The 20591-nt window shown below is 36.4% G+C and overlaps 1 protein-coding gene across 1 annotated transcript; it reads left to right on the top strand.

Annotated features, from left to right (window-relative positions):
• The first annotated feature begins 3712 nt into the window (after window positions 1–3712).
• Window positions 3713–19960, top strand: LOC108597084 (aquaporin). The gene is made up of 4 exons (XM_017983430.1): window positions 3713–4469; window positions 13383–13567; window positions 18925–19278; window positions 19340–19960. The coding sequence occupies exons 1-4, from the start codon at window positions 4454–4456 to the stop codon at window positions 19526–19528; spliced, it is 744 nt and encodes a 247-aa protein (XP_017838919.1). The 5' UTR covers window positions 3713–4453; the 3' UTR covers window positions 19529–19960.
• The last annotated feature ends 631 nt before the right edge of the window (window positions 19961–20591 follow it).

Genomic DNA, 20591 nt, shown 5'->3' with positions numbered 1-20591 from the left:
TTTGGACTTGACCAACGCCCAGTTGTCCGCCAGGACGTATGTCCTTGAGCTTGGCGCGCACAGCATGACAGCGCATAACGTATGAATAAATTTGCATGCCTAGTTCCAATGCCTAGGGAGTTGCGTCAGTCTCCTGTGGGGTGGGGTGAATGACTTGCGGTTATAGTAGGGAAGGCTTTGCAATCAATTAAGCAAATTAAATTTAAAGTGCACACATTTTAGATTCTAAATAGTGCGGAAGCTAACATAAAAATCACAATTTTCTGGTTAAAACATAATGTTGTGGCAATTAAAAGTTCCCCGACTATCATTGCTACACAATCTTCAAGCTAATCGGCAAGCATTTTATATATTTTCATTAATTTAGATTTTTTTGCATTAATTTCCATTGTAGATGCTAATGACTCTTGAGCAGAACACGTACGAAATAAAATCAGCCGTGCCCAAGCTACAAAAGCAAAAAGTTCAAAAGAATAAAATAAAATAAGTACAAATTGTTAAATTGAAATACTTGGTACTGTTTCGCAGTGTTCTACGAAGCTCCACTGAGCAAATACAAGTATTTTTATACAACAATTAAATAAACAGAAATGGCAAAGAACAGAACAAAACAAAACACTGAACACACGCACTTGAGTGTGTCAATCAATTCTATACGTTGTAGCTTATAGATACAAGTGTGAGCCGAGTCGGTAAAAAAGCTAAAACCACAACAACGCTTAATTACCTGCAAAATATTTTTTTGTGCGGGGGGCAACTGCGCACGCGCCGCCGCTATGCGATGCTCAATCCCATTTGGCAGGAAGTGCCTCAAGTGGATGCCGCAGCTGTCAGAACTGACAAAGAAATGAGAACAGAATGTTGCTAATCAAAGCGCTTTTGTTGCATAATTATTAATGCATAATAATGTTTAAACAAATGCTGCCTACACTCATTGAACTCAATAATAAACTATTTTGCATATTGATACTTCAAGCGCTTTTAGCCATATTGACAAGTGAGGCTTGTAGAGCGATTATTGCGTAGATTATGCGGCACAAGTGTCGGCCTGCCATTCATCAAATGTCAGAGTCAGTGCGACTCCCCCAACAGCTTTGGAGCTTTGCAGCTTTGAAGAATTTCTCACGATATGCGTGCATGTCAAATCTTGTTGTGGTTGAACAACAATAAGCAAACACAGTTAGTCTAAGTCATGGCAAGATCAGGCACTAAAATAACAACAACAGTTTTTATTTGGTATATGGCCGCAAGGGGCGGCCTTATTGAAACATGCCCAAGTGGATACACCTCAATAAATGCATATAGTTATAGCTTTATATATACAAGTACCATATGCTCATATCAAGTCGACGATTATGGCTATATAAACGTTGCTGTTGGGCGAAAAAAGTTTGCAGACGGCACTTGGCGTCTCGAGTGTGAACTGAATTACCCACTCTGCGGCTCTCTGTGTGTGTGTGTTAGTTTGTGTGTGTGTGTGAGTTTAAGATACAAAATGTATCTATTGATGGATGTAGCCAAAGCTGAAGTGTCAAAGCAGCTAAGCCAGCATTATTGAGTGGGCGACATTGACCTTTATTTTCGGTTTGTGCATATGCCAATTAATCATCTCAGAGCCGCTGACTCTGTCTCTCTACGCTGATTGCACGTGGCACACGCCCCCAACTCCCAATTGCCAACTGCCAACTGCCAACCTGTTGTTGCCGCAAACTGAACCAATTTTAACTGTTTCATGCTCTCAATTATACTGACTCATGTGCGTTTATTTGCTGCCAGTTGCCATTTATTTAATTTTTACCAACTCATGATTAGGCAGCAGCCATAACTGTACTACAACATTGCGGTACCGCCAATTTTTAAACTTTAACGCACATCGTCGTTCAAAATCTTTCGTTTCAATTTACAATTTCTTGCAAAGCTGTTTCAATGTCGCCCAACGAGCTGTGGGGGCGTTGGGAGGGAGAAGGGAAGGGTCTACCACATGTAATGCTCATTGTAGCTGATTCGCCTCTTGAATGATTTTTTGAAATAATTTTGTTTTCATGCTACAGTAAACAGCGCTACCAAATACACAAATTATTTTTTTCTTTTTTTTGGTAATATTTGCGCACTTTTGTGCTTCATTGAATGCCCTTTAAATGGGCTGATATGGAAAATAAATAAATTAATTGTATCAGCTAACTGGGCAGTTAGCTTTGTGGAAAGTAAATAATACCCAAAAAATCCAAAATATGTACAACTGAAAATTTGCATAATCTTAAAACTATTCTCAAAGCAGTTAGTTGCAAGAAATTAAATTTCTTTTAATTTTCTATTAACTTGCCCAATTGATCTTTGCACTCTAGATAAGCTTTAGTCTTTATTCAAGTTTTTTTTATGTAATTTATTTTACTCATAAAAAATGTTATTTCGATAAGATTTTGGCACTCAAGCAACATTTATTTATCTAATACGTGGGCAGCTTTTAGTTGAGCATATACTTTATACATAAGTACCCGCCTTTTGTTTTTTGTTTTATTCTAAACGACGCCTGGAAATGCGAATGCTAAATTTGCAGTTTTATGACAATTGAAAGTCTAGAAACGATTAGATCATGCCAAAAGTGATGCCATAAAGCGTTTAAATATCAACGGGCCATGCTGAAGCGCAGCAAATTAAGCTTAAAATTTTCCTAGACTTAAGCTTAAAATTTAAAGCATAACGCGCTTTGCACAGTTAGCAGTTATTAAAAGCCTTGTTGCCAAGGCAAGCATTTTAACTTATAACCATTAAGCTCTTTAATGAGCTACAATTTCTTATAACTATCATATGTAGGTAATGGTTGAAACTATCTATATAATTGCGCTGGCGGCTTATCAAATGAATACCCGCTTTGGTTTGCTTTTCTTTATTTTTTGTTAATTTACTATTTTATGGTTTGTTTTGTCAGTCGGTTATTTGTTTTGTCAATAAATTGCAACTGTTGCTTGCGACTGAAATAAATATGACAATGTTGTTATTAACAGCGGCAAAAAATATTATAATCAATATTAAAGCAGCTGCAAAAGAAAGTGCAATAAAAAGTGCTAAGCGGCCTTCAAGCATAACCCATTAGTCTGGGCTGATGATAATGAAAGCCCACTCAATGGCCATAAAACATTTAAAGTGTTTAGTTTTCGCTATCAGATATCAGGTTGTGACTAGTAATGGCATGCTATGGATTTGATTAAAGCTTTGCGGGGCATTAAGTTCTTACAGTTGATAAGCAATGAGCATTGATTAGAAGCAAAACTGAAGTGGCAACTGTAGGGGATTAAATACAAAGAGAGTCACTTTCAATTGCTGCAGCAATCTGATAAGATTAGCAAAATATTTTAAACGGTCAAATTAGTTAACGAAAGTAAGAACAAGTCGTCAAATTCCTATACCAACTTGCAGCGCATTTTAATAATGTCACTTTAACTGCAAAAATGCCAAATAAATTACTAATTAAGACATAAGGGCAAATCGTACTCAGTCCTTAAATGACAAAAACTCAGCAGAAATCAAGCGCCAAGCCCAAAAAACGAGCAAAACCAAATCCAATTTTGAACTAACGCCAGGCCAGGCAAGCAAAACTAAACGCAGTCAAAGCTGGCGGCAACTTCGCAGTCGACAGCGGCAGCAACGTCGCGTCGGCGCTCATGTGTTTGAGCGTATATCAGTTACTGGCAGCACTGCCGCAAAGTTTATTTGCGCTCGAGCAGTGAACGTGGTAACAACAAACGCAGCAGCAGCAACAACAAAATCAAATCAAAACGTGAACAGCGTAACGAAAGTAGTCAACAATAAAATAATAATAGAAAATCTGCATTAAATTGTTTTCGGCAATTGTTTTAGCAAACAGTGAAAGAGACAGAAAGAGAGAGAGAGCGAGAGTGAGCGCAGACGTTTTGTTATTCAAATTGCAATTATCAATGAGACGCCTTTTGTAGCGGTTAATTAAAGTGCAAAATAATTTGGTAAAATTGTTAATCGTGTTTTTGCGCTTTCATTTTGCTTTCAATAGCAAAGAAAACTAATGAAAATTACCGCTAAGTGAAATTGTTATTGTTGAAAGCTGTACAATTTGAACAACAAAAAAAAAAAATAATAAATCATAAAAAACACTCTATTGTTACGGTAAATTGTAATTAACTGCTGTCTGGTCTGGCGTCTTCAGCTCATTCAATTTCGCATTCAATTTTTATGGTCAAGTGCCTGGGCAATTGTGCAACGCCAGCCACTTAACCTTAACTATTATTATTTGGCAATAAAACATTTCGATACAAGTGCGCCAAAAAAATCAAATAATAATACAAACACCACATAAAACTAATAAAAAATCAAAATCAAAGCGCACTTTTACCACAAACGAAAGCAAAACCTACGCGACTCGACTCAAGTGGCAAGCAACAGCGAAAAGACAATAAAGAGACACAAGAAGTAGTGCAAAATGGTTGAGAAAACAGGTGAGTGCTCTGCAGGTGGGAGTGTGATTGGAGTTTTGATATTTTTATTTTGGCGTAGCGAAATTTCGAGTGTTTAATTGTGAAGGTTAATAAATTAAGGCAGATATTGAAAGTTGCAAATTGTGATTGAAAGAAAATAGGTCTATTGCCTGAATTGTGAAGGTTGAGCAGTTTTAAAAACAATGATTTGTTTACTTTCCAAATTAGTTTTTATTGATATAACAATTACTGTGAAGATTTATCAACATGGAATATAATTGTGTGATTAAATTAGTTTTAGATATTATAATATATATATTATAAAATAGAGCTACAAATATTTAAGATTTTTGCAATTATTTTTTTTTAGATTATTTCAAAATATTTTATTAGTTTAAATAGAATTTAAAGCATATCTTGTTTATTATTTATTTATTAGCTGCAACGAACATTTAAGAATTTGTTATAAATTTCAAACTAAAGTGAATTAATTTGTTTTGAATTTTGGAAATGTTTTTCTTTGTTCTTGCTTGTTATGAAATTCGTAACCGTCGATTATTAATAACTTTAATCTGCGCCTTAAGCTGATTTAAAAAATTTGCATTTGTCAGGCTTAACTGTAAACAAGGCTGCATAAAAATAAAACACAGGCTCTCAAGTTATATTTTTAACTTCTTTAGCCAAGCCTAATGACATTAATTTGCTTTAATGTGTGTGTTTTGGTTTTAAGATAAAAAAACTGTAAACTCATTGCTAAGCATTTAATCAACAATGCATGTAAATGTTTGCTACTTTGTTTATAAGTTTTTTCCGCTGTCTCTAGCAGTTTTTTTTTATCAATAACAACATGATTGCTTTTCAATATTTTCACCGTCAAAACATGACAACAAATTAGTCGCTAGTCTGCTATTTTTTTTTTTCATTATTGTTGTTGTTGTAATTTCTGTTAGGTTGCTTCCGTGCCGGGTTTGTTGATGATGTTTTGAGGTAAACTGAAAGTTTGCATGACAAGACTTAGGCAAAGGGAAAGGGAAAGGGCAGCCGACGACAGTTAAACTAAGCTACTTAAACATTGATGACTTCCTAAAGCTTAAACGGAAAAGCAGTTCTTAAGCAATTTGTTATCAATAAGCAAGCCTAATAGCAAAAATATTTGCTGGCTTAATTAATTTTAAAAGCGTTTGCAGCTAATTAATGTCTGCGCTTTGTTATTGTTTAAACAATTGTGCAAACAGGCGTCAGAGCACACACACACAACAAATAGCGCGTGAAAAAATAGCAACATATGGGCAAATATTGAATTTAAATATTAACTGCGTGCAGTCACAGCGCCAGTTGATGACACCAGTTAGAGTAGGCAAACGCTTTTTATAAGGCGCGCTGACATTGCCTCGGCTGCTAACCTTGGCAATGAAGTTACACGGCCTGGCATTCAGTTCAGCTGAGCGTGAGAAGAGCCAAACGTGTTTGTAATTTCTCTTGTACTCGCAAGTTTTGTCCACATGACATCATGGGTGAAATTTGCAATAAGCAGAGAGCAGCATAGAAGTCGAATTTTGAATCTCGCACCCCCATGGGCTATGCTGGCGCCAGGGAGCGCTGCTTCAATGTTGCAAGCGTGAGCGGGTTATTAATGAACGCGGCTTGTAATTAAGTTAATAAGCTTACGGGCAGTTAGAACAGAATGTTGTTAGCATCTTTTCCCATTGGAAAGTTTTGTGTGCTTCGTGACTAGCGAAACAAACAATATCATTAGCTAGAAATTTTACAATAATTAATTAGCGACAAATTAAAGCGCCATTAATAACAGCACAATTAAATGTTAGCTTGGTATTTTTATTGCATTTATGAATGAAGCAAAGTGAAACATTTACAATGTTGGAATGTCAGAATTTATTTGCGCGCCAAGCAGATTATTCAAAATGTTTTCGCACCAGATAAAGATCTGCGCTCAGGTCAGCATGCTGGCAATATTTATTGAACTTCAAGCGATTAGTCAGTTCTCAGTAAGCACGCATAACATTAGTTAGACTTTCCAACTGTCTCTGCCTCAATAAATATTGATCACTTGCTCTAGTGCATTGTCATCAGTGTCGCGGTCTATTAGCTAAAGTGCAGCATGAATTTGCATTGATTTATTGGTTTTGTAATCGAGCACGCCCAAAGGCATAAATTAGCAGGTCATAAAACACACCTCCCGCATACAGCGAGCGGAGCGGCAAAATTGAATAGCCCGAAAAGCGCGAGAGTTGACTAATTAATGAATTTATAACAAAATTTATGACCGACTCTCAGACAGACGCAGCAGTCTTTTATTATTTATTTATACATTTGAACCGGTTGGCTGCAGAAATTTATGAAGAACTGCGCTCAGCTTGTTTTGCTGTCGTGTCTGTTGGTTTGTCTTAATAAAATCATCACCTAGTAGAGTTCGCAGCAAGTATCGGCGCAGCAGAAACAGTATTAATAATCCGATTAAATTGATTAATGAAAGCAAAGCACACGCGCTAGTTGTTAAAAATCATATTTGCTTATTGTATTTTTGGCTTCGCTTTTGTTTGATTCATAATTACAGCGCAAGCGGAGATTAAAATTTATTATATTAATTTTAATAAAACATTAACAAACATATGATGAGCATATGAGAACGTAAATTAGCAATTTATGCGAGTTTTGCGTGTCGCTGGCACATCAGCGTGCCAGCGCGCTGCTGGTGCCTTCTTTTCTATTTTGGCATAATGAGCTGCTTGCTCATACGCCGCGTTGTGCGCTCATAAACAAAGATTAAGTATACGCAGCGATAGGCATATGTCAGTCAGTCAGTCTGTCTGTCAGCCAGCGAACACGCCCCTAAATTGACTTGCTTTAGTGATTTCGCAGGATAAGGGAGTGCCACCCACACACACAAACACACACACACACACATGAATAGAACGCAGCCAAGCCTTTTGCTTTGCTTTTGATGACACGTGTGGCAGGCAGCCGCGCCTTGCTGACTTCGCCTTGACTCCAGCCATTGTTCAAGGTCCGCTCCTTGCGGCGTGCCGGACAGCTACATCCTTTTTGGCAGGACAACTTAACAAGCCATCGAACGGAAGTCACTTGCAGTTGCTGCACTTTTTTAATAAATTCTTGCATCGCGTGCCACAAAGCGCCACTCATGCTGCCTTCTAATTATGCAACACTCACTCACTTATTAAACTCTTGCGTAACTGTACTCTAGCCACAAATGGAAAGAAAACAGCAGCGGAAGCAGCAGCCGGCAATTTCAAAATGCGCTAGCAACTGCGCTTATCTTATCAGTTTGCCCATTTCTAATGGCCATAAATTGTGGAGCGCCGTCGGAGCACTTTAAAGAACTGCTCGAAAGATTTTATCTACGGCCAGAGAGTGCGCTGCTTAGAGGCGTGAATTTAGCAATTATCTAGCTTGTAGACTAGTGTAGGCCTAGCCTTATATGTATTACCATAAATGAATGTCAGTCAGCTGAGCATTTGTCAATCACAGGCCAGGCAGACAGATGCTATCTATAATAATAGCTTAGCAAATTATTGGAATTTTTAATGAAATCACAAAAGCTACGAACTGGCAGCTTGACTTAGTTAGTCACTTTTTTAAATTAAATTATATTTTTAGAATATTTTAAGTGCATAGTAAAGTGTGCAATAATATACCAGGGACCTTCTTATTATATTTTTATTTTGAGTAATTGTAATTTTGAGTAATCACAATTTGTAAGTAAAACAAATAAAAATCAGATAATTGATTATTATTTTTCTATTTTCTCTCAATATAAAATTCAGTTTAATTCAAAATTAAAGCTGCTGTGTTAGTTTTTTAAATAAATACTTCAACTAGTTACAAATTAACATCGATAGACTTTGATACCTAAAGTTTAATTCTAAATATCAAATTCATCAGAATAAATGTATGATAAAATGTTAAAGGAGTTAAAATTCAGCATGGCTTATATAAGCAGATAAATAATAAATAAATATTAATAATTTTGTAATTAAATAAAAATAAATATATATAGATCAAATATTTGCGCAAGCCAAAGAGAACATATAAAACAAATAATTTAAATTTATTATTAAAACAAAACTATCAAATGTACAACTCTGTTTTATACGATAGCAGCAACTCTATTTTCTTGCAGTGTACAAGCGCTTTTCTCTTCATAATAAATAAATAAAAAAAACACACCTTCTATATACGGTATTGCTTTTTATATATGCTGCAGTCATGGCATGGAATTTGCAATTTTATTTAGGCCATAGCGTTACCGTTAGCCAGTGCTGGTCAAGCGGCATAAACACAAGTTGTATAGATTGCCGGCAAGTCAAGTGTGCGGCGCTTGATGCCAGCGCTGTGATAAGCGAAAGTATTTTGGAGCTAGAACAAGGTTCAGGTTCACTCTTCTGCACACTTGCAGCTCGACCTTGACATTAGTTGCATGCGCTCAACTAGATTTGAATCTCTCTCTCTGGTTTTTTGCTACCAAACGCGGAAGATTCAAAAGTTCTACCTGCTTTGCATTTCAATTTGTTGGCCGCGAGTGCGCGATAACATGCAGCACGTGTAGCTACAAGATACACAGTATCTTTTTATTTATTTATTTTTTTGGAGTGCGTAGCGCGAAAGCAAAGAGACTGCCGTTATGATAAACTCATGACGCTGGAATGTGTGTTAACTGGCGCTTTTGGTAACGCTGGCATTTCTCAATTAAAAGTTAATGTTATTTGTTATTTGATAGCAAAGCTTGTTTTGCTTTTCTGTTTGATGCGCACTCTGTAATTAATTTCGTGCTCGCAACTGTTGCATGACTCAGTGAGAGCTGCCACAATATCTCGATATCTGTTGCCATTTATTAATTGCTACACTTCAGCAAAGACTTAAGCACATTTATATCTCTTAGTTAATATCCAAGTGTTTAACCTTCTGCTTTTTATATAGCACTCAATGTCTTGTCGTCACGCCCTCACACAAAATATCAAAACACATAAAAAATGTTATAAAAATAAAATAAATAAATTACCTTCTATTGATTGTGTCTTTGTTTTCTGCTTGTTTTTTTTTTTTGTTTTCTATGGCCAAATTGCTGTTTATTGTGTGTAATGTTTATTATCTTGAGTTTTAATTTTTGGCAACAATTGTTAATGTGTGTGTCTGTCAGTAACAATAATTATTTTTTGCTTTATTTTTATTATTATATTTTTGTTAAATATTTTTTGGACCCAATTTGATGGCAGATTTAACCCAGTTCGCTTTTAAGATAAAGCCCAAGGATATGACTTTGAAAGTTAAGCTACAGATGAAGTAGATATGCATATTAGATAGTTATAACTCATTTTTATTTACTTAATTAAATATTATGTGAGAAAGAAATGACAAATGAAAAAGATGCTGGATAAGTTTACCGAAAAGCTCGTTGCAAAAATTAATGTTGTATAACAATGTTTACATTTTTGAATTATGGTTGCAGTAATTTAGGAAGCAGTAATATTATTATTATTAACTTACTTTTGAAGAATTTCTTTGAAATATTGAGCATACATGTTCAAAATTTCAAGCCAATATCTTAGCCAATACAAATGTTATTGATTTATTCCAATAATAAGTGCATGAAGACAAGAGAGGCGGATTAGTGAGCTGTTGCTTCGCTTTAAATATATATCGTCATAACTAATCTTATTCCTGATAACATCCACTTATCTTTGTATTAGTATTGTATTGTATTTGTATTAGTATCTTCAATCGTCCAGACAGTTTGATATTTGTACATTAGAGCCTTGGGGCTCAATTATAATTTGTTCTGATCAAGGATGCTTTGCAGCTATTTACTCTTAAATTCGACTCGAAAACAAGGCGTGTGTTATGGGACGAACCCATTACCAGTTAACTGGAGATTAGATTCTCCACTGTTCCTCTCTGTTATATTTGCTTTGCTTTGATAAGTAGCTTTGGAGTTAAGTAGCCACATGGGCGTATCTTTATGAGTGCGAATGCGAGTAGTTCGTTTTTTTTATAAGCCTCATAAACATTGCTATTTTTATGTGTGTACTAACGGTACTTGAGTATAATACCCACAATGCTCTGTTATTTAATGACTCTTCTAGTTGTCTGGATTTTACTTGCTGAAGATAACTTCAGTAATTTATTGACTAACAATAAATGTAAACAATAACTGTAAATTAAGTATAAAATTTCAATAAATAAATGTTTCCTTTAGCTATTTTTAAACACTGCATAACTGAATATATTTATAGTTACTGTCTTTAAGTAAATAAACAAACAAACGGCCATCAATTATAAAGTTCTGTTCGTTAATAACATAAGTTTGATAAAACTCCAACGAGCCCATCAACTAAATGCGCAATAAGCTCTCAAACAAAATATGCGAAAATTAACTAAAAATAAAGATAATAATAATTATAAACGCTTGTGTTAATTCTAAAACTCATTATTAGCTTAATATATGAATAGCGTTTAAATATTTGTCTCGTGCAATTCACTTAGCAATAACTCAAGTGCAAATTTCCATTTCCATTTCGCCTGCCAGTTGACACTGAGGCGATTTCATTGAACTTGAGGCGTTTGCTTGAAGTTGAAGCTTCAGCTTCAGCTAATGATTAATATGCTTAAGCTAGCTGATTATGCAGTTATCACAGTTATGGCTTGTACGAAAATATATATTGATTGATTGACGGCTTGATTAATTGTCAGCGCACATTAGCAGCGCTTGTTTTGCTGGCTGCTGTGCATCAAGTTGTCAATAGTTCTAGCCATACCATAATTACCTGTTTGACATTCAGCTTGCCACAAATTGTTGTTGCCGCTGCCGCTGCTGCTGTTGATGTTGATGTTGCTGCTGCTGTTGATTGCTTGTTATTGTTGCCACTGGCTGCAGCAATTTGCATAAACAAATTGAGCTACGCTTAGCATACAATGAGCTGAGCGCGAATTCAACAAATATTTAATTCATATAAACCATAAATTTCATCAAACGCTGTCGGTCTGTCAACAGCGCTCGATCTGATTGCAGCTGACAAGTATTTGGGCTTGTTACATATCGAGTTAGATATCTTGTAGTCCACATAGCTGTGGGTGTTATGCTAATTAGACTCTAAATTGCCAGAAAATTGTGCGCAATTGCCACTGAAGTCTGATTGATGCATGTGCACTGGATTTTGAGGCTTTGCCATAAATAGTTGGACTTTGATTAATTGCACTGACTTATTTAGTTGCACTTCCTTTAAACAATAGGCTTAAATGCCAGGCACGTTTCCAAGCCGCTTTGAAGCACAACTTCCCCTAGATGTAATGCGATAGACGTGTGCTCAATGAATTGTGAATGAAATTCAAGTCAAGCATTGCCATAAGCACTGTCCATGTTTATGACGTTGTTAGTGATTTAGTTCTAGCAGCAGTAAACTAACCAACTCTTTGATACACTTTAATCTAATGAGCTTTAAATTTATTAAAAATTGTGCGCAATTGTTTTCGATTTATGGAGGAGCAGAACGGAAATTCAATATTCACAAATTAAAGTAAATTTGCTTTAGATATAGAAGTAGATCTTATAGTCTCCAACAGTCTCTATCAGCCTCGATTAGGCGTTTGAAATTTAAATAAGAATTAAAAATAAAACTGCATTCAATAAAGTGAATTCAATTTCAATTAGAATTTAGTTTGAAGTCAAATAGCTGAAGCTCAAGCACAAATTGATATTGAATTATACTAAAGACACAAAAAAGGTGCATAACAAAATATGTAGATCAAGAATGAATTAAATTCAAAAATGATTGAAATGTTTTACTTATTAATCTCTAAGTTCTTGTTGCTCATAGACGGAAGAGCTCGACCGACTCAGTTTATTCTGCTGATCAAGAGGCATTTGCGCAATTTCATGCTACCCTTATATATAAAAATCCCCAAGTGTATAAAGTGTCCCGCAAATGGCGCTATGTCGTGCCTGTTGTTATCGTCGGGCGCGTCATAAGACTAACATGGCGAAGAGCATGAAAGCGACAGCGACTAGCGGAGGGCGTGAGCAACAAGCGTGATAATTGCCGTATTAAGTGAAGTGTGCAAACTCAAAGATAACGATAGCATCGCTTATCAGCGTGTCCAAAATGTAGACACATATATTTTCAGCAGGAAAATGCCTTGAAAACGAGCACAAGGCAATAAAGAATTATATATAGCTTTGCTTATTTAATTAGGGATTAATATATTAACTTCTATGCAAGTGGGTCACCAAGTGCTCAAATACACGCTAATGAAAACATAAAAAATATTTACTCACAAGCTTACAGGCTGTTAAAAATTTCATTAAAAGTTTTATTTCAAAATCTGAGTAAAACAAATTTACAATTTTAATTTTGGTTTTGTCATAAAAATGTAAATTTATTTGTTTATATTTTCATATAGCTACTGCATTATTTGTTAATCATACTTAACGCTTTATAAGCATTTTTAATAATTATTGTTGCACTGTAGGTGTCAATTTAGCTTTGTTATTTGTTTAAACAAATTAATTAACACCTGCTTATTAGCATTGAGCTTAAAAAAAACAAACGCAAATAGCTGCTAAATAAACAAATGAGGAAATAATGCGCGACTGAACAAATCAATTAATCAATTGGCGTGAAATTATCAATAGTTGTGAAGATAGAAAGAGATAGATAGAGAAGGAGTGATCTATGTATTTAGAACTATTTCTAGTTAACGCTTAGTTGTAAGTTAAAAATATTTCAACTAATAATTGACTGTCACATAATATTTCTCAACTGATTGATTGCGTGATAAATTCGATAATTAATTAGCAATGTTCATGTGTTGTGGCAAGTTCTTAATCAATGCTCAGCGCAATGGCATTTCACATTATATTGACTTATGTCTTGTTTTTTGTTGCATGCACCTTTGTTGCAGATATGTCGAAATTCGTTGGCGTTGCCGATATAACCGAGAACAAGAAAATCTGGCGCATGCTGCTCGGCGAGCTGGTGGGCACATTTTTGTTGGTATTCATTGGCGTTGGCAGTACCGCGACCGGAAGTGCGTCAGTGCCACAGATAGCGCTCACCTTTGGCTTAACGGTGGCCACACTAGCACAGGTAAGTCTAACCAACAGTCACAGCCACACACTAGCATTGAGATTGCAATCGAAATAAGCACAGAGCGGTCAGCTCAGCTATGCGCTGAGATTGTCGGCAATGCGTGCGTTTCAAGGACACATCCACCGCCGCGTTACACTTAAACTCATTCACAACTCTCGGCAGCAATTGGCAGCAATTGCAGTTTGCAATTTTTCGGGCAAGACATTGGCATTTAAAAAGCCAAAAAGCGCAAAGCAGCAACAGCAACAACTAAAGCAATCCATAAAAACGGCAAATGAATGCGTCGCTTTGGCTGGCTGCGTATGTAATTTACAAGAATTGACAGATTTGCACAAATACAGACAAACACACACAGAGCGACAGAGATGGAGATAGAGCGACTTAAATTTAACCTGCAATCATTAGCGCTGCGCACGCTGCGTATGCGCAATGGAAACAAAATGCGTATACGCCATGTATGTCGCTGTGACGCTGTCTCTGTGTGTGTGTGTGTGTTTAATAAATGCGCTTTTGCTGCAAAAGCGTCTACGTCGCGGCAATTAACATTAATCAACACGCAAAATATGCAATTAGATTATTATGCGTTTAATTACGTTATGCTTTTGATTTGTTGTTGTTGTTGTTAGTCACACACACACACACATACAGACAGACACATGTTATGGCTTTTTTATGCGACTTTTAAACACTGTGCAGCTTTGAATTATTAATTTATGAGCATATAAAAACAAAACTGTGCCCATTGCTGATGAGCTAAGACTAACTAACTAGCTCTAATAGTTGCTAAAGTTCAGCTAAACTGACAGGGCTGAATGCTATACATAAACTACTACATTGATTTGTACAGAGTCTAAAATTCAAAAGCTTAACGTAGATTCTAAAATGAATTTCTATGAATTATGGGACCAAAATAATTTTAATAATAAATACTTGCTAACTGCTTGCCAATTTTCCACAGCTATTATATTTTTACCCATAGGAAAGCTGACATAACAGTTTGATTAGAAAACTTTACCTAGATAAATATTGAGCGCATCTATAAGCAGCAAATTTAAATTAACTTAAAGAAAATGCTCAAAGATTTTATAATGAAAATAACATTTATTTATTTGCTGTTGTGGCCAGTTAAAACATAATTTATTATACTATAATTTTAATTAAAGATGTAAATATGTTTTTCAACTTTCACTCGGCCATGTTAAGCAATTTGTTCAACAATTTTTAATTACCACAGAGCATGCAAATACATTTCGGCTTCATAAATCAAATCGTCTGCTTGCTTTACTAAATGCAGTCAAACCCAGAATGTTGCATATGCCGCTTATCGATGCATCGACGAACGTAATTCGTAGTTCGAGCATTCCCTATGGCTACTACGGCAGCTTTTCCACACTTTCGCCTGCCTTTTGTACGCTGTCATCAGCGATTAGTAACAAAAATTAGTTACGTTTGCTCAATGCAATCAACTGCAAAAGATAGTCACGAGTCATTGGAGGCAATCGCCAGACCAATTAGTTGCAGTTGCAGCAACCCAGCAACGTGTGCCAAAGCATTCAACATGTTCAATTGCTCCAAAATGCCAGCAACAACACAAAAGTTTATACAAAATAGGCTTTGACGGGCGTGTTAGAAATGCAAAACGTGCTAATTGCAAGCAATTTGTTGCCAACTTGCGTTACAGGCCAAAACAATTACGTCGCAGCAGAAGCTACTGTTGCAGCAAAATTGAATTGAAAGCTTGAACTTTGCAGCAACAGCAACAGCAACATTTTATGTTTTATGTACCAGGATGTGCAGCACTTAAATAAATCAACAAAATTTCAAATGCAAAACATCAGCTCTAGTTCAGCATGTTCCCTCCCCCTCTCTGACTTAAGTTGTGCGCAAATCACATTTATATGCAATTTGCATAGCCAACTTGTGTAGACGTTTGCCTGACAGTTCGTCAAAAGTCGCAAACTGCCGCAAAAAGAAAATGCAAATCAAAAGCAACAATAATAAATAGTCAGCAACAACAGCAGCAGCGTTAGCTATCAACAATTGCAATAGAAATTTGCTATGGCAAACAATTGATTAAAATCACGATTATTATTATTTACTTTGCGTCGTCGTTGTATTTCGAGGGTGGGGAAAATGCTGCCCAGTGATTTTTATGCAGGTCAAGCAGCGCAAGTAAAAACTAATAAATTTCAAATGCCGGCAGCTGATGATTATTATCGAGAGCACGCTGCGGCAATTAGAGGCTTGGCTCTCCACAATTATTTATGAATAATAGAATTTCCAAAAAACTAACAATCAAAACAGCTGCAAAGATGTGTTAACTAAGGCCACAATGGCTGCTGAACAAAAAGCCTCCAGTGCCAATCAAGGTGCAACATGCAAGATCAATAAAAAGTGCTGCTTTAATTATGCATGCAACAACAACAGCAACAACAACAGCGACAACATTTGTGCGTGCAACATTCACGTTACGAGCCATCAAAGCGGCCCGCACCAAACTGCACCAAAATAAACGTAAATGGCTAAAACAACTCGTTGGCCAGCTTGGCTGCTGGCTGCTTGGACACCTCGCTTTGGGCCAATGTACGCAGTTCGAACTTGAAACGCATTCACAATCACCAATTGCAACAACAACAACTGCAGAAAAGCAGAACGAAACAAACAAGTTAACATTCAATTTAACTAAAAAGCCATAAAATATGATTTAAGCGCAAATGTCGCGCTATAAATGCAACAACAACAACAACAACAGCAACAACAACAACAGCAACAACAAATAGACGCAGACATTTGTGCGCCGCGGCTGCGCATGCGTAAGCCAAGCACAGCCAAACGATCGATATCTCTATATAGCATGCATATATAATATATCTTTTAGACGGTCTGACGTTGCGTCAAGCGGACACAGCAGCAACAACAATAACCAGATAGCCAGATAGAATAAGAGAGATATTGACAGCAATGCAGTTAGTTCTAGAACTTACGACGTTTATAAATAAAATATAACGAACATAAAATACACTACAGCATTTAAATTGTATTAAACGCTCGATTGTAATAATTTAATTATTATTATAATTGCCTAATGACTTTAAACTTTCAATTTAAGTCCTTGATTAAACTAAAAACAATTAAAACTAACTTAAAATAAATTAGATTGTGAGCCAATTGTAATAAAGCCATATTAATTATTTATATACTATAGTCATTTTTAGTTTTGCATACTGCCAGCAATTTTTCAAAATATAATATTAATAATAATTGTGATATTGTTGACTCATTTTGTTAATTTTTCCGTCAGCTGTCTACAATTGGTATTAACTAACTAAATAAGCAACTGCTTAAGCTTGCGTATTAACATGTTATTATAACTTTTGAGCAAGCAGCTTAAATCTAAGATGCATTAAGCTTATGCTGGATTCATTCTTACCATGCACAATCAACTCAAGCGTGGCAATGGGTCAGTGGCAACCTTTAGAGAGGATGCGCTGCATCTTAACTTCAAAGCATGATCAAGCAAACTCAATAGAAGGTCGCGACTTCTTCTTCTGCTTGCAGCTTTATTATTTATGACTGGGGTTTGGTTTGGCAGTCGCATGACTCAAGCCTGGGTTTGAGATTTCTCACGCAACTGACGCATGTTTTAGTTGAACAGCCCCGTGTCTAGTCTAATGATGGGTTTTGTGTGCAAATTTGATTGATATCAAGCGCAGCCAGCAGGCTGAGCATTTATTTGAAGTGTGCAATTAAATTGTAGCTTGGAAAATGACTGCGAACTGCCGTCATCGTTGGCTTTAATGCGTATGATCTTGATGATTAGGCGCGACTTGGCTAAAACTCATTTTTCACACAGTCACTTTGCCCCAACCACAGGTTGCGAATGCGTGTGTGCTAGACAAAATGTCAAGCGGACTGCTACACTGCGCGAAAATGCTGACATTGAATAGCTAAAACTTGTATGCAACTCTGGCTTGCACTTTTGGCAGTGCAGCTTGAACTGCAATTGCTGCTCGATTTGCGTCTGAACTTGCTCTTTACGCTTTACGCTGTCTGTAATTAGCATGGCCAAATGGCCAATGGCCAACAGCCTCCACTTGGCAGCAGCCGCAATTGCCGCCGCCATTCGCTGGCAAACTTGTCGCCGCTTGCGCATTTATTAATTAAAACCAAAACGCACAACACACAACGCGGCCGACATTGGCCATGTGTGCACTTGAGCTAAGCCAAATTCAAATCAAATCAAATCGCAAATCGCCAAAAGATATGCGGCTACATAGAAGCCTGCCACCAATGACCTTGCAACCAAACTAGTTGCCACTAACTATAAGTGCCAAAAACTCTTTCATTCATACGTATGCGTATGCGAGTGAGTGCTAAGTTCTAAGCCAGGCAGACAACTTACCTGCCTGTCTGCCACATGACTCAAGACTTTTACTTTTTGCCCCCAAGTCAACGCAGCTTGAACTTTAAAGCGCATTGACTGCTGCTACGTGAGTGACAAATTGCTTGTATCCGTTGGCAGCTCGCAATATCGTATGCTAAACTCTATTGAGTAATACCCCCGAAAAATACAACAACTAAAACAACAACAAAAGCAAACAAAGGGTAAAGAGCCAACAATGCGTTGCAATTGACAACTGCTGATGACGTCAAGTGTTGCCGACTTGACATTTGAGCACTTGCAACAAGTCTAAGCACACATACAAATATATATAGCTATATAGTCTTACATATTTTGCATTCTATAAGTTAAGCTGTTGAGCTACAATTACTTTAAGCCTGGGAACATAATTCTAATAATATATTTGCAATTGAAATTAATACAAGCTTAAAGGAAAGTTGTCAATAACCTAAAGCTATGGCGGCTAGCTATTGAAATCCCAATCCTTGCAACGAATACAAAAACATTTCGTTAAATAATTTTAAATAGTTTGGAAAAGGTTTTAAAATATTGTTGAGTGTCAACTGTTTATAATCGACATTAAATAAATAAATACATACGATATACTACAATATTTAAATCTCCTTCCAATTATAGCCGCTTCTTTAGTTCTCTTTTTAAATTAAAATATAATATTTGATTAAAATATTTGCACTCAAGAAATGATTTTTAAATTTTGGTCACCAACCAAATACAAAATAGAAATTGAAACTAAATGGAATTTGTTTGCCAATTTGCAATAAATAATTATAATATTATATATTGTCAAGCTTTAAATAACATTTGCCAATTGAATTGTTTGTAGTTTTTGGAAGCCTTAAGAATCATTGTTGTTGCTCCTTATGTACATTCTGTGCATCTCGTCGTCGTAATCTCACAGCTCTGACACTTGTCTGCTTTTCTTATTTTGCAGGGCTTGGGTCACATCAGTGGCTGCCACATCAACCCGGCTGTCACCATTGGCTTCCTCATTGTTGGCGAGATGAGCATACTCAAGGCGGCCTTCTATATCATCGTGCAGTGTGTGGGCGCCATTGCGGGCGCTGCTGTCATCCGCGTGGCCATTGATGGAATTGCCAGCCCACTGCTGGGTGTTTCGCAGTCTGACGCCTCGTTGAATGTGGGTCAGGTGGTGCTGATTGAGGCATTGATCACTTTCATTTTGGTGTTTGTGGTCAAGGCTGTCTCCGATCCAGGACGCACGGACATCAAGGGCTCGGCGCCACTCGCAGTGGGTCTGTCCATTGCCGCTGGACATTTGTGCGCTGTAAGTTTTAGCGGCCCAGCAACTGAACTTGTAGTTTACTTAATTTATGTTTACTTTGCAGATTAAGCTTAGCGGTGCCAGCATGAATCCAGCGCGCTCCTTTGGTCCTGCCGTAGTCCAGGGCATGTGGACTGATCACTGGGTCTACTGGGTTGGTCCCATTGCGGGTGGTATACTGGCCGCTCTTATTTACAGGTTCGTCTTCAAGGTGCGCAAGGGCGATGACGAGTCCGACTCGTATGATTTCTAAGCTACGGAGCAGCGCCAACTCTCTGCGCGTTTTAAAATTCTTGTTGTTGCACCCTGTGTATTCTATGAACCACCATTCACCACTGCACCACCCACGCAGCTTTTCACGTAGTTAAGCCCCAATGCGAGCCGCACAATTACGAATTACGAATTGTACAATTTTTATTTGTTGAAAAATAAGAATCGCCTTGTTTTAGTATCTACAACTAACAATTAAAATATTGCATACATGTATATCAAAATACATATTATTTTTATAAGCTTAAGCTAAAGTTGCCTTATTTTTACAATATTATATCTCGAAATGTCAAACACCACCATACACGTAATTAAATGCAAATCTATTTGCTAAATATTGTTATTGTCTAATGAATATTGAGCACAAGTGAAAAATGTAATTAATATTTGACAAGTTGTATGTGTAATAAAAATTATAAAAAATACCATGAATGTTTTTATTTAGTAAATTCTATTTAATTGAAAAATCTATTAAGTTAACTTTGTATTTGATTTCCATACAAACTCTAATTAGGAGTTGGAACGTACTAGATAAAAGCATAGATGTCTTAAAATCTTGCAAACGAGCAATATATGAAAATATCAGGAAATTTATTTATATTCCAATTCGTGGGGCTTTAAATTATTAATCCCTATTTGTTGGAAAGTTGGAAAAACCTTTTGGCAAAACGAATTGCCAACGAATAATTTTTGGAATATAAAATATGTTGCATACTTTTAGGGCGGTCATCTAAATGTTGTGCAGCCCTGAGAACTTTAACAGAGCGCAGTTTTACCATTAACATAACATTACAATATTTTTACAATAGTATTTTCAATTGCGTTATTTAATTAAATAAAACAAATCTGAGTGTTTATTACAGTTATTTGGATTGACAGATTTTTCTTTGACTTTTTGCATACTTCTAAATTGCTTACCACGCCTAATTCTCGATGTGTGTGGGGATTGTATTGAAAATTCAAATTTGCCACAAACGGAATTCAACATTCCGTATCTATAAAAAACAGGATGCCTTGAGCTTTCAACATTAATATTAAGAGAAAGT

Source organism: Drosophila busckii, chromosome 2R (assembly GCF_011750605.1).
Source record: "Drosophila busckii strain San Diego stock center, stock number 13000-0081.31 chromosome 2R, ASM1175060v1, whole genome shotgun sequence".
NCBI classification, from domain to species: domain Eukaryota; kingdom Metazoa; phylum Arthropoda; class Insecta; order Diptera; family Drosophilidae; genus Drosophila; species Drosophila busckii.
This window is presented reverse-complemented; position numbering and strand designations above follow the sequence as displayed.

What these genes read in the sequence shown, in the direction of transcription:
- LOC108597084 (XM_017983430.1), top strand. An exon ending in CGGTGGCCACACTAGCACAG is followed by an intron (nt 13,568 to 18,924) that starts GTAAGTCTAACC and finishes CTTATTTTGCAG; the next exon opens with GGCTTGGGTCACATCAGTGG. An exon ending in CCGCTGGACATTTGTGCGCT is followed by an intron (nt 19,279 to 19,339) that starts GTAAGTTTTAGC and finishes TTTACTTTGCAG; the next exon opens with ATTAAGCTTAGCGGTGCCAG.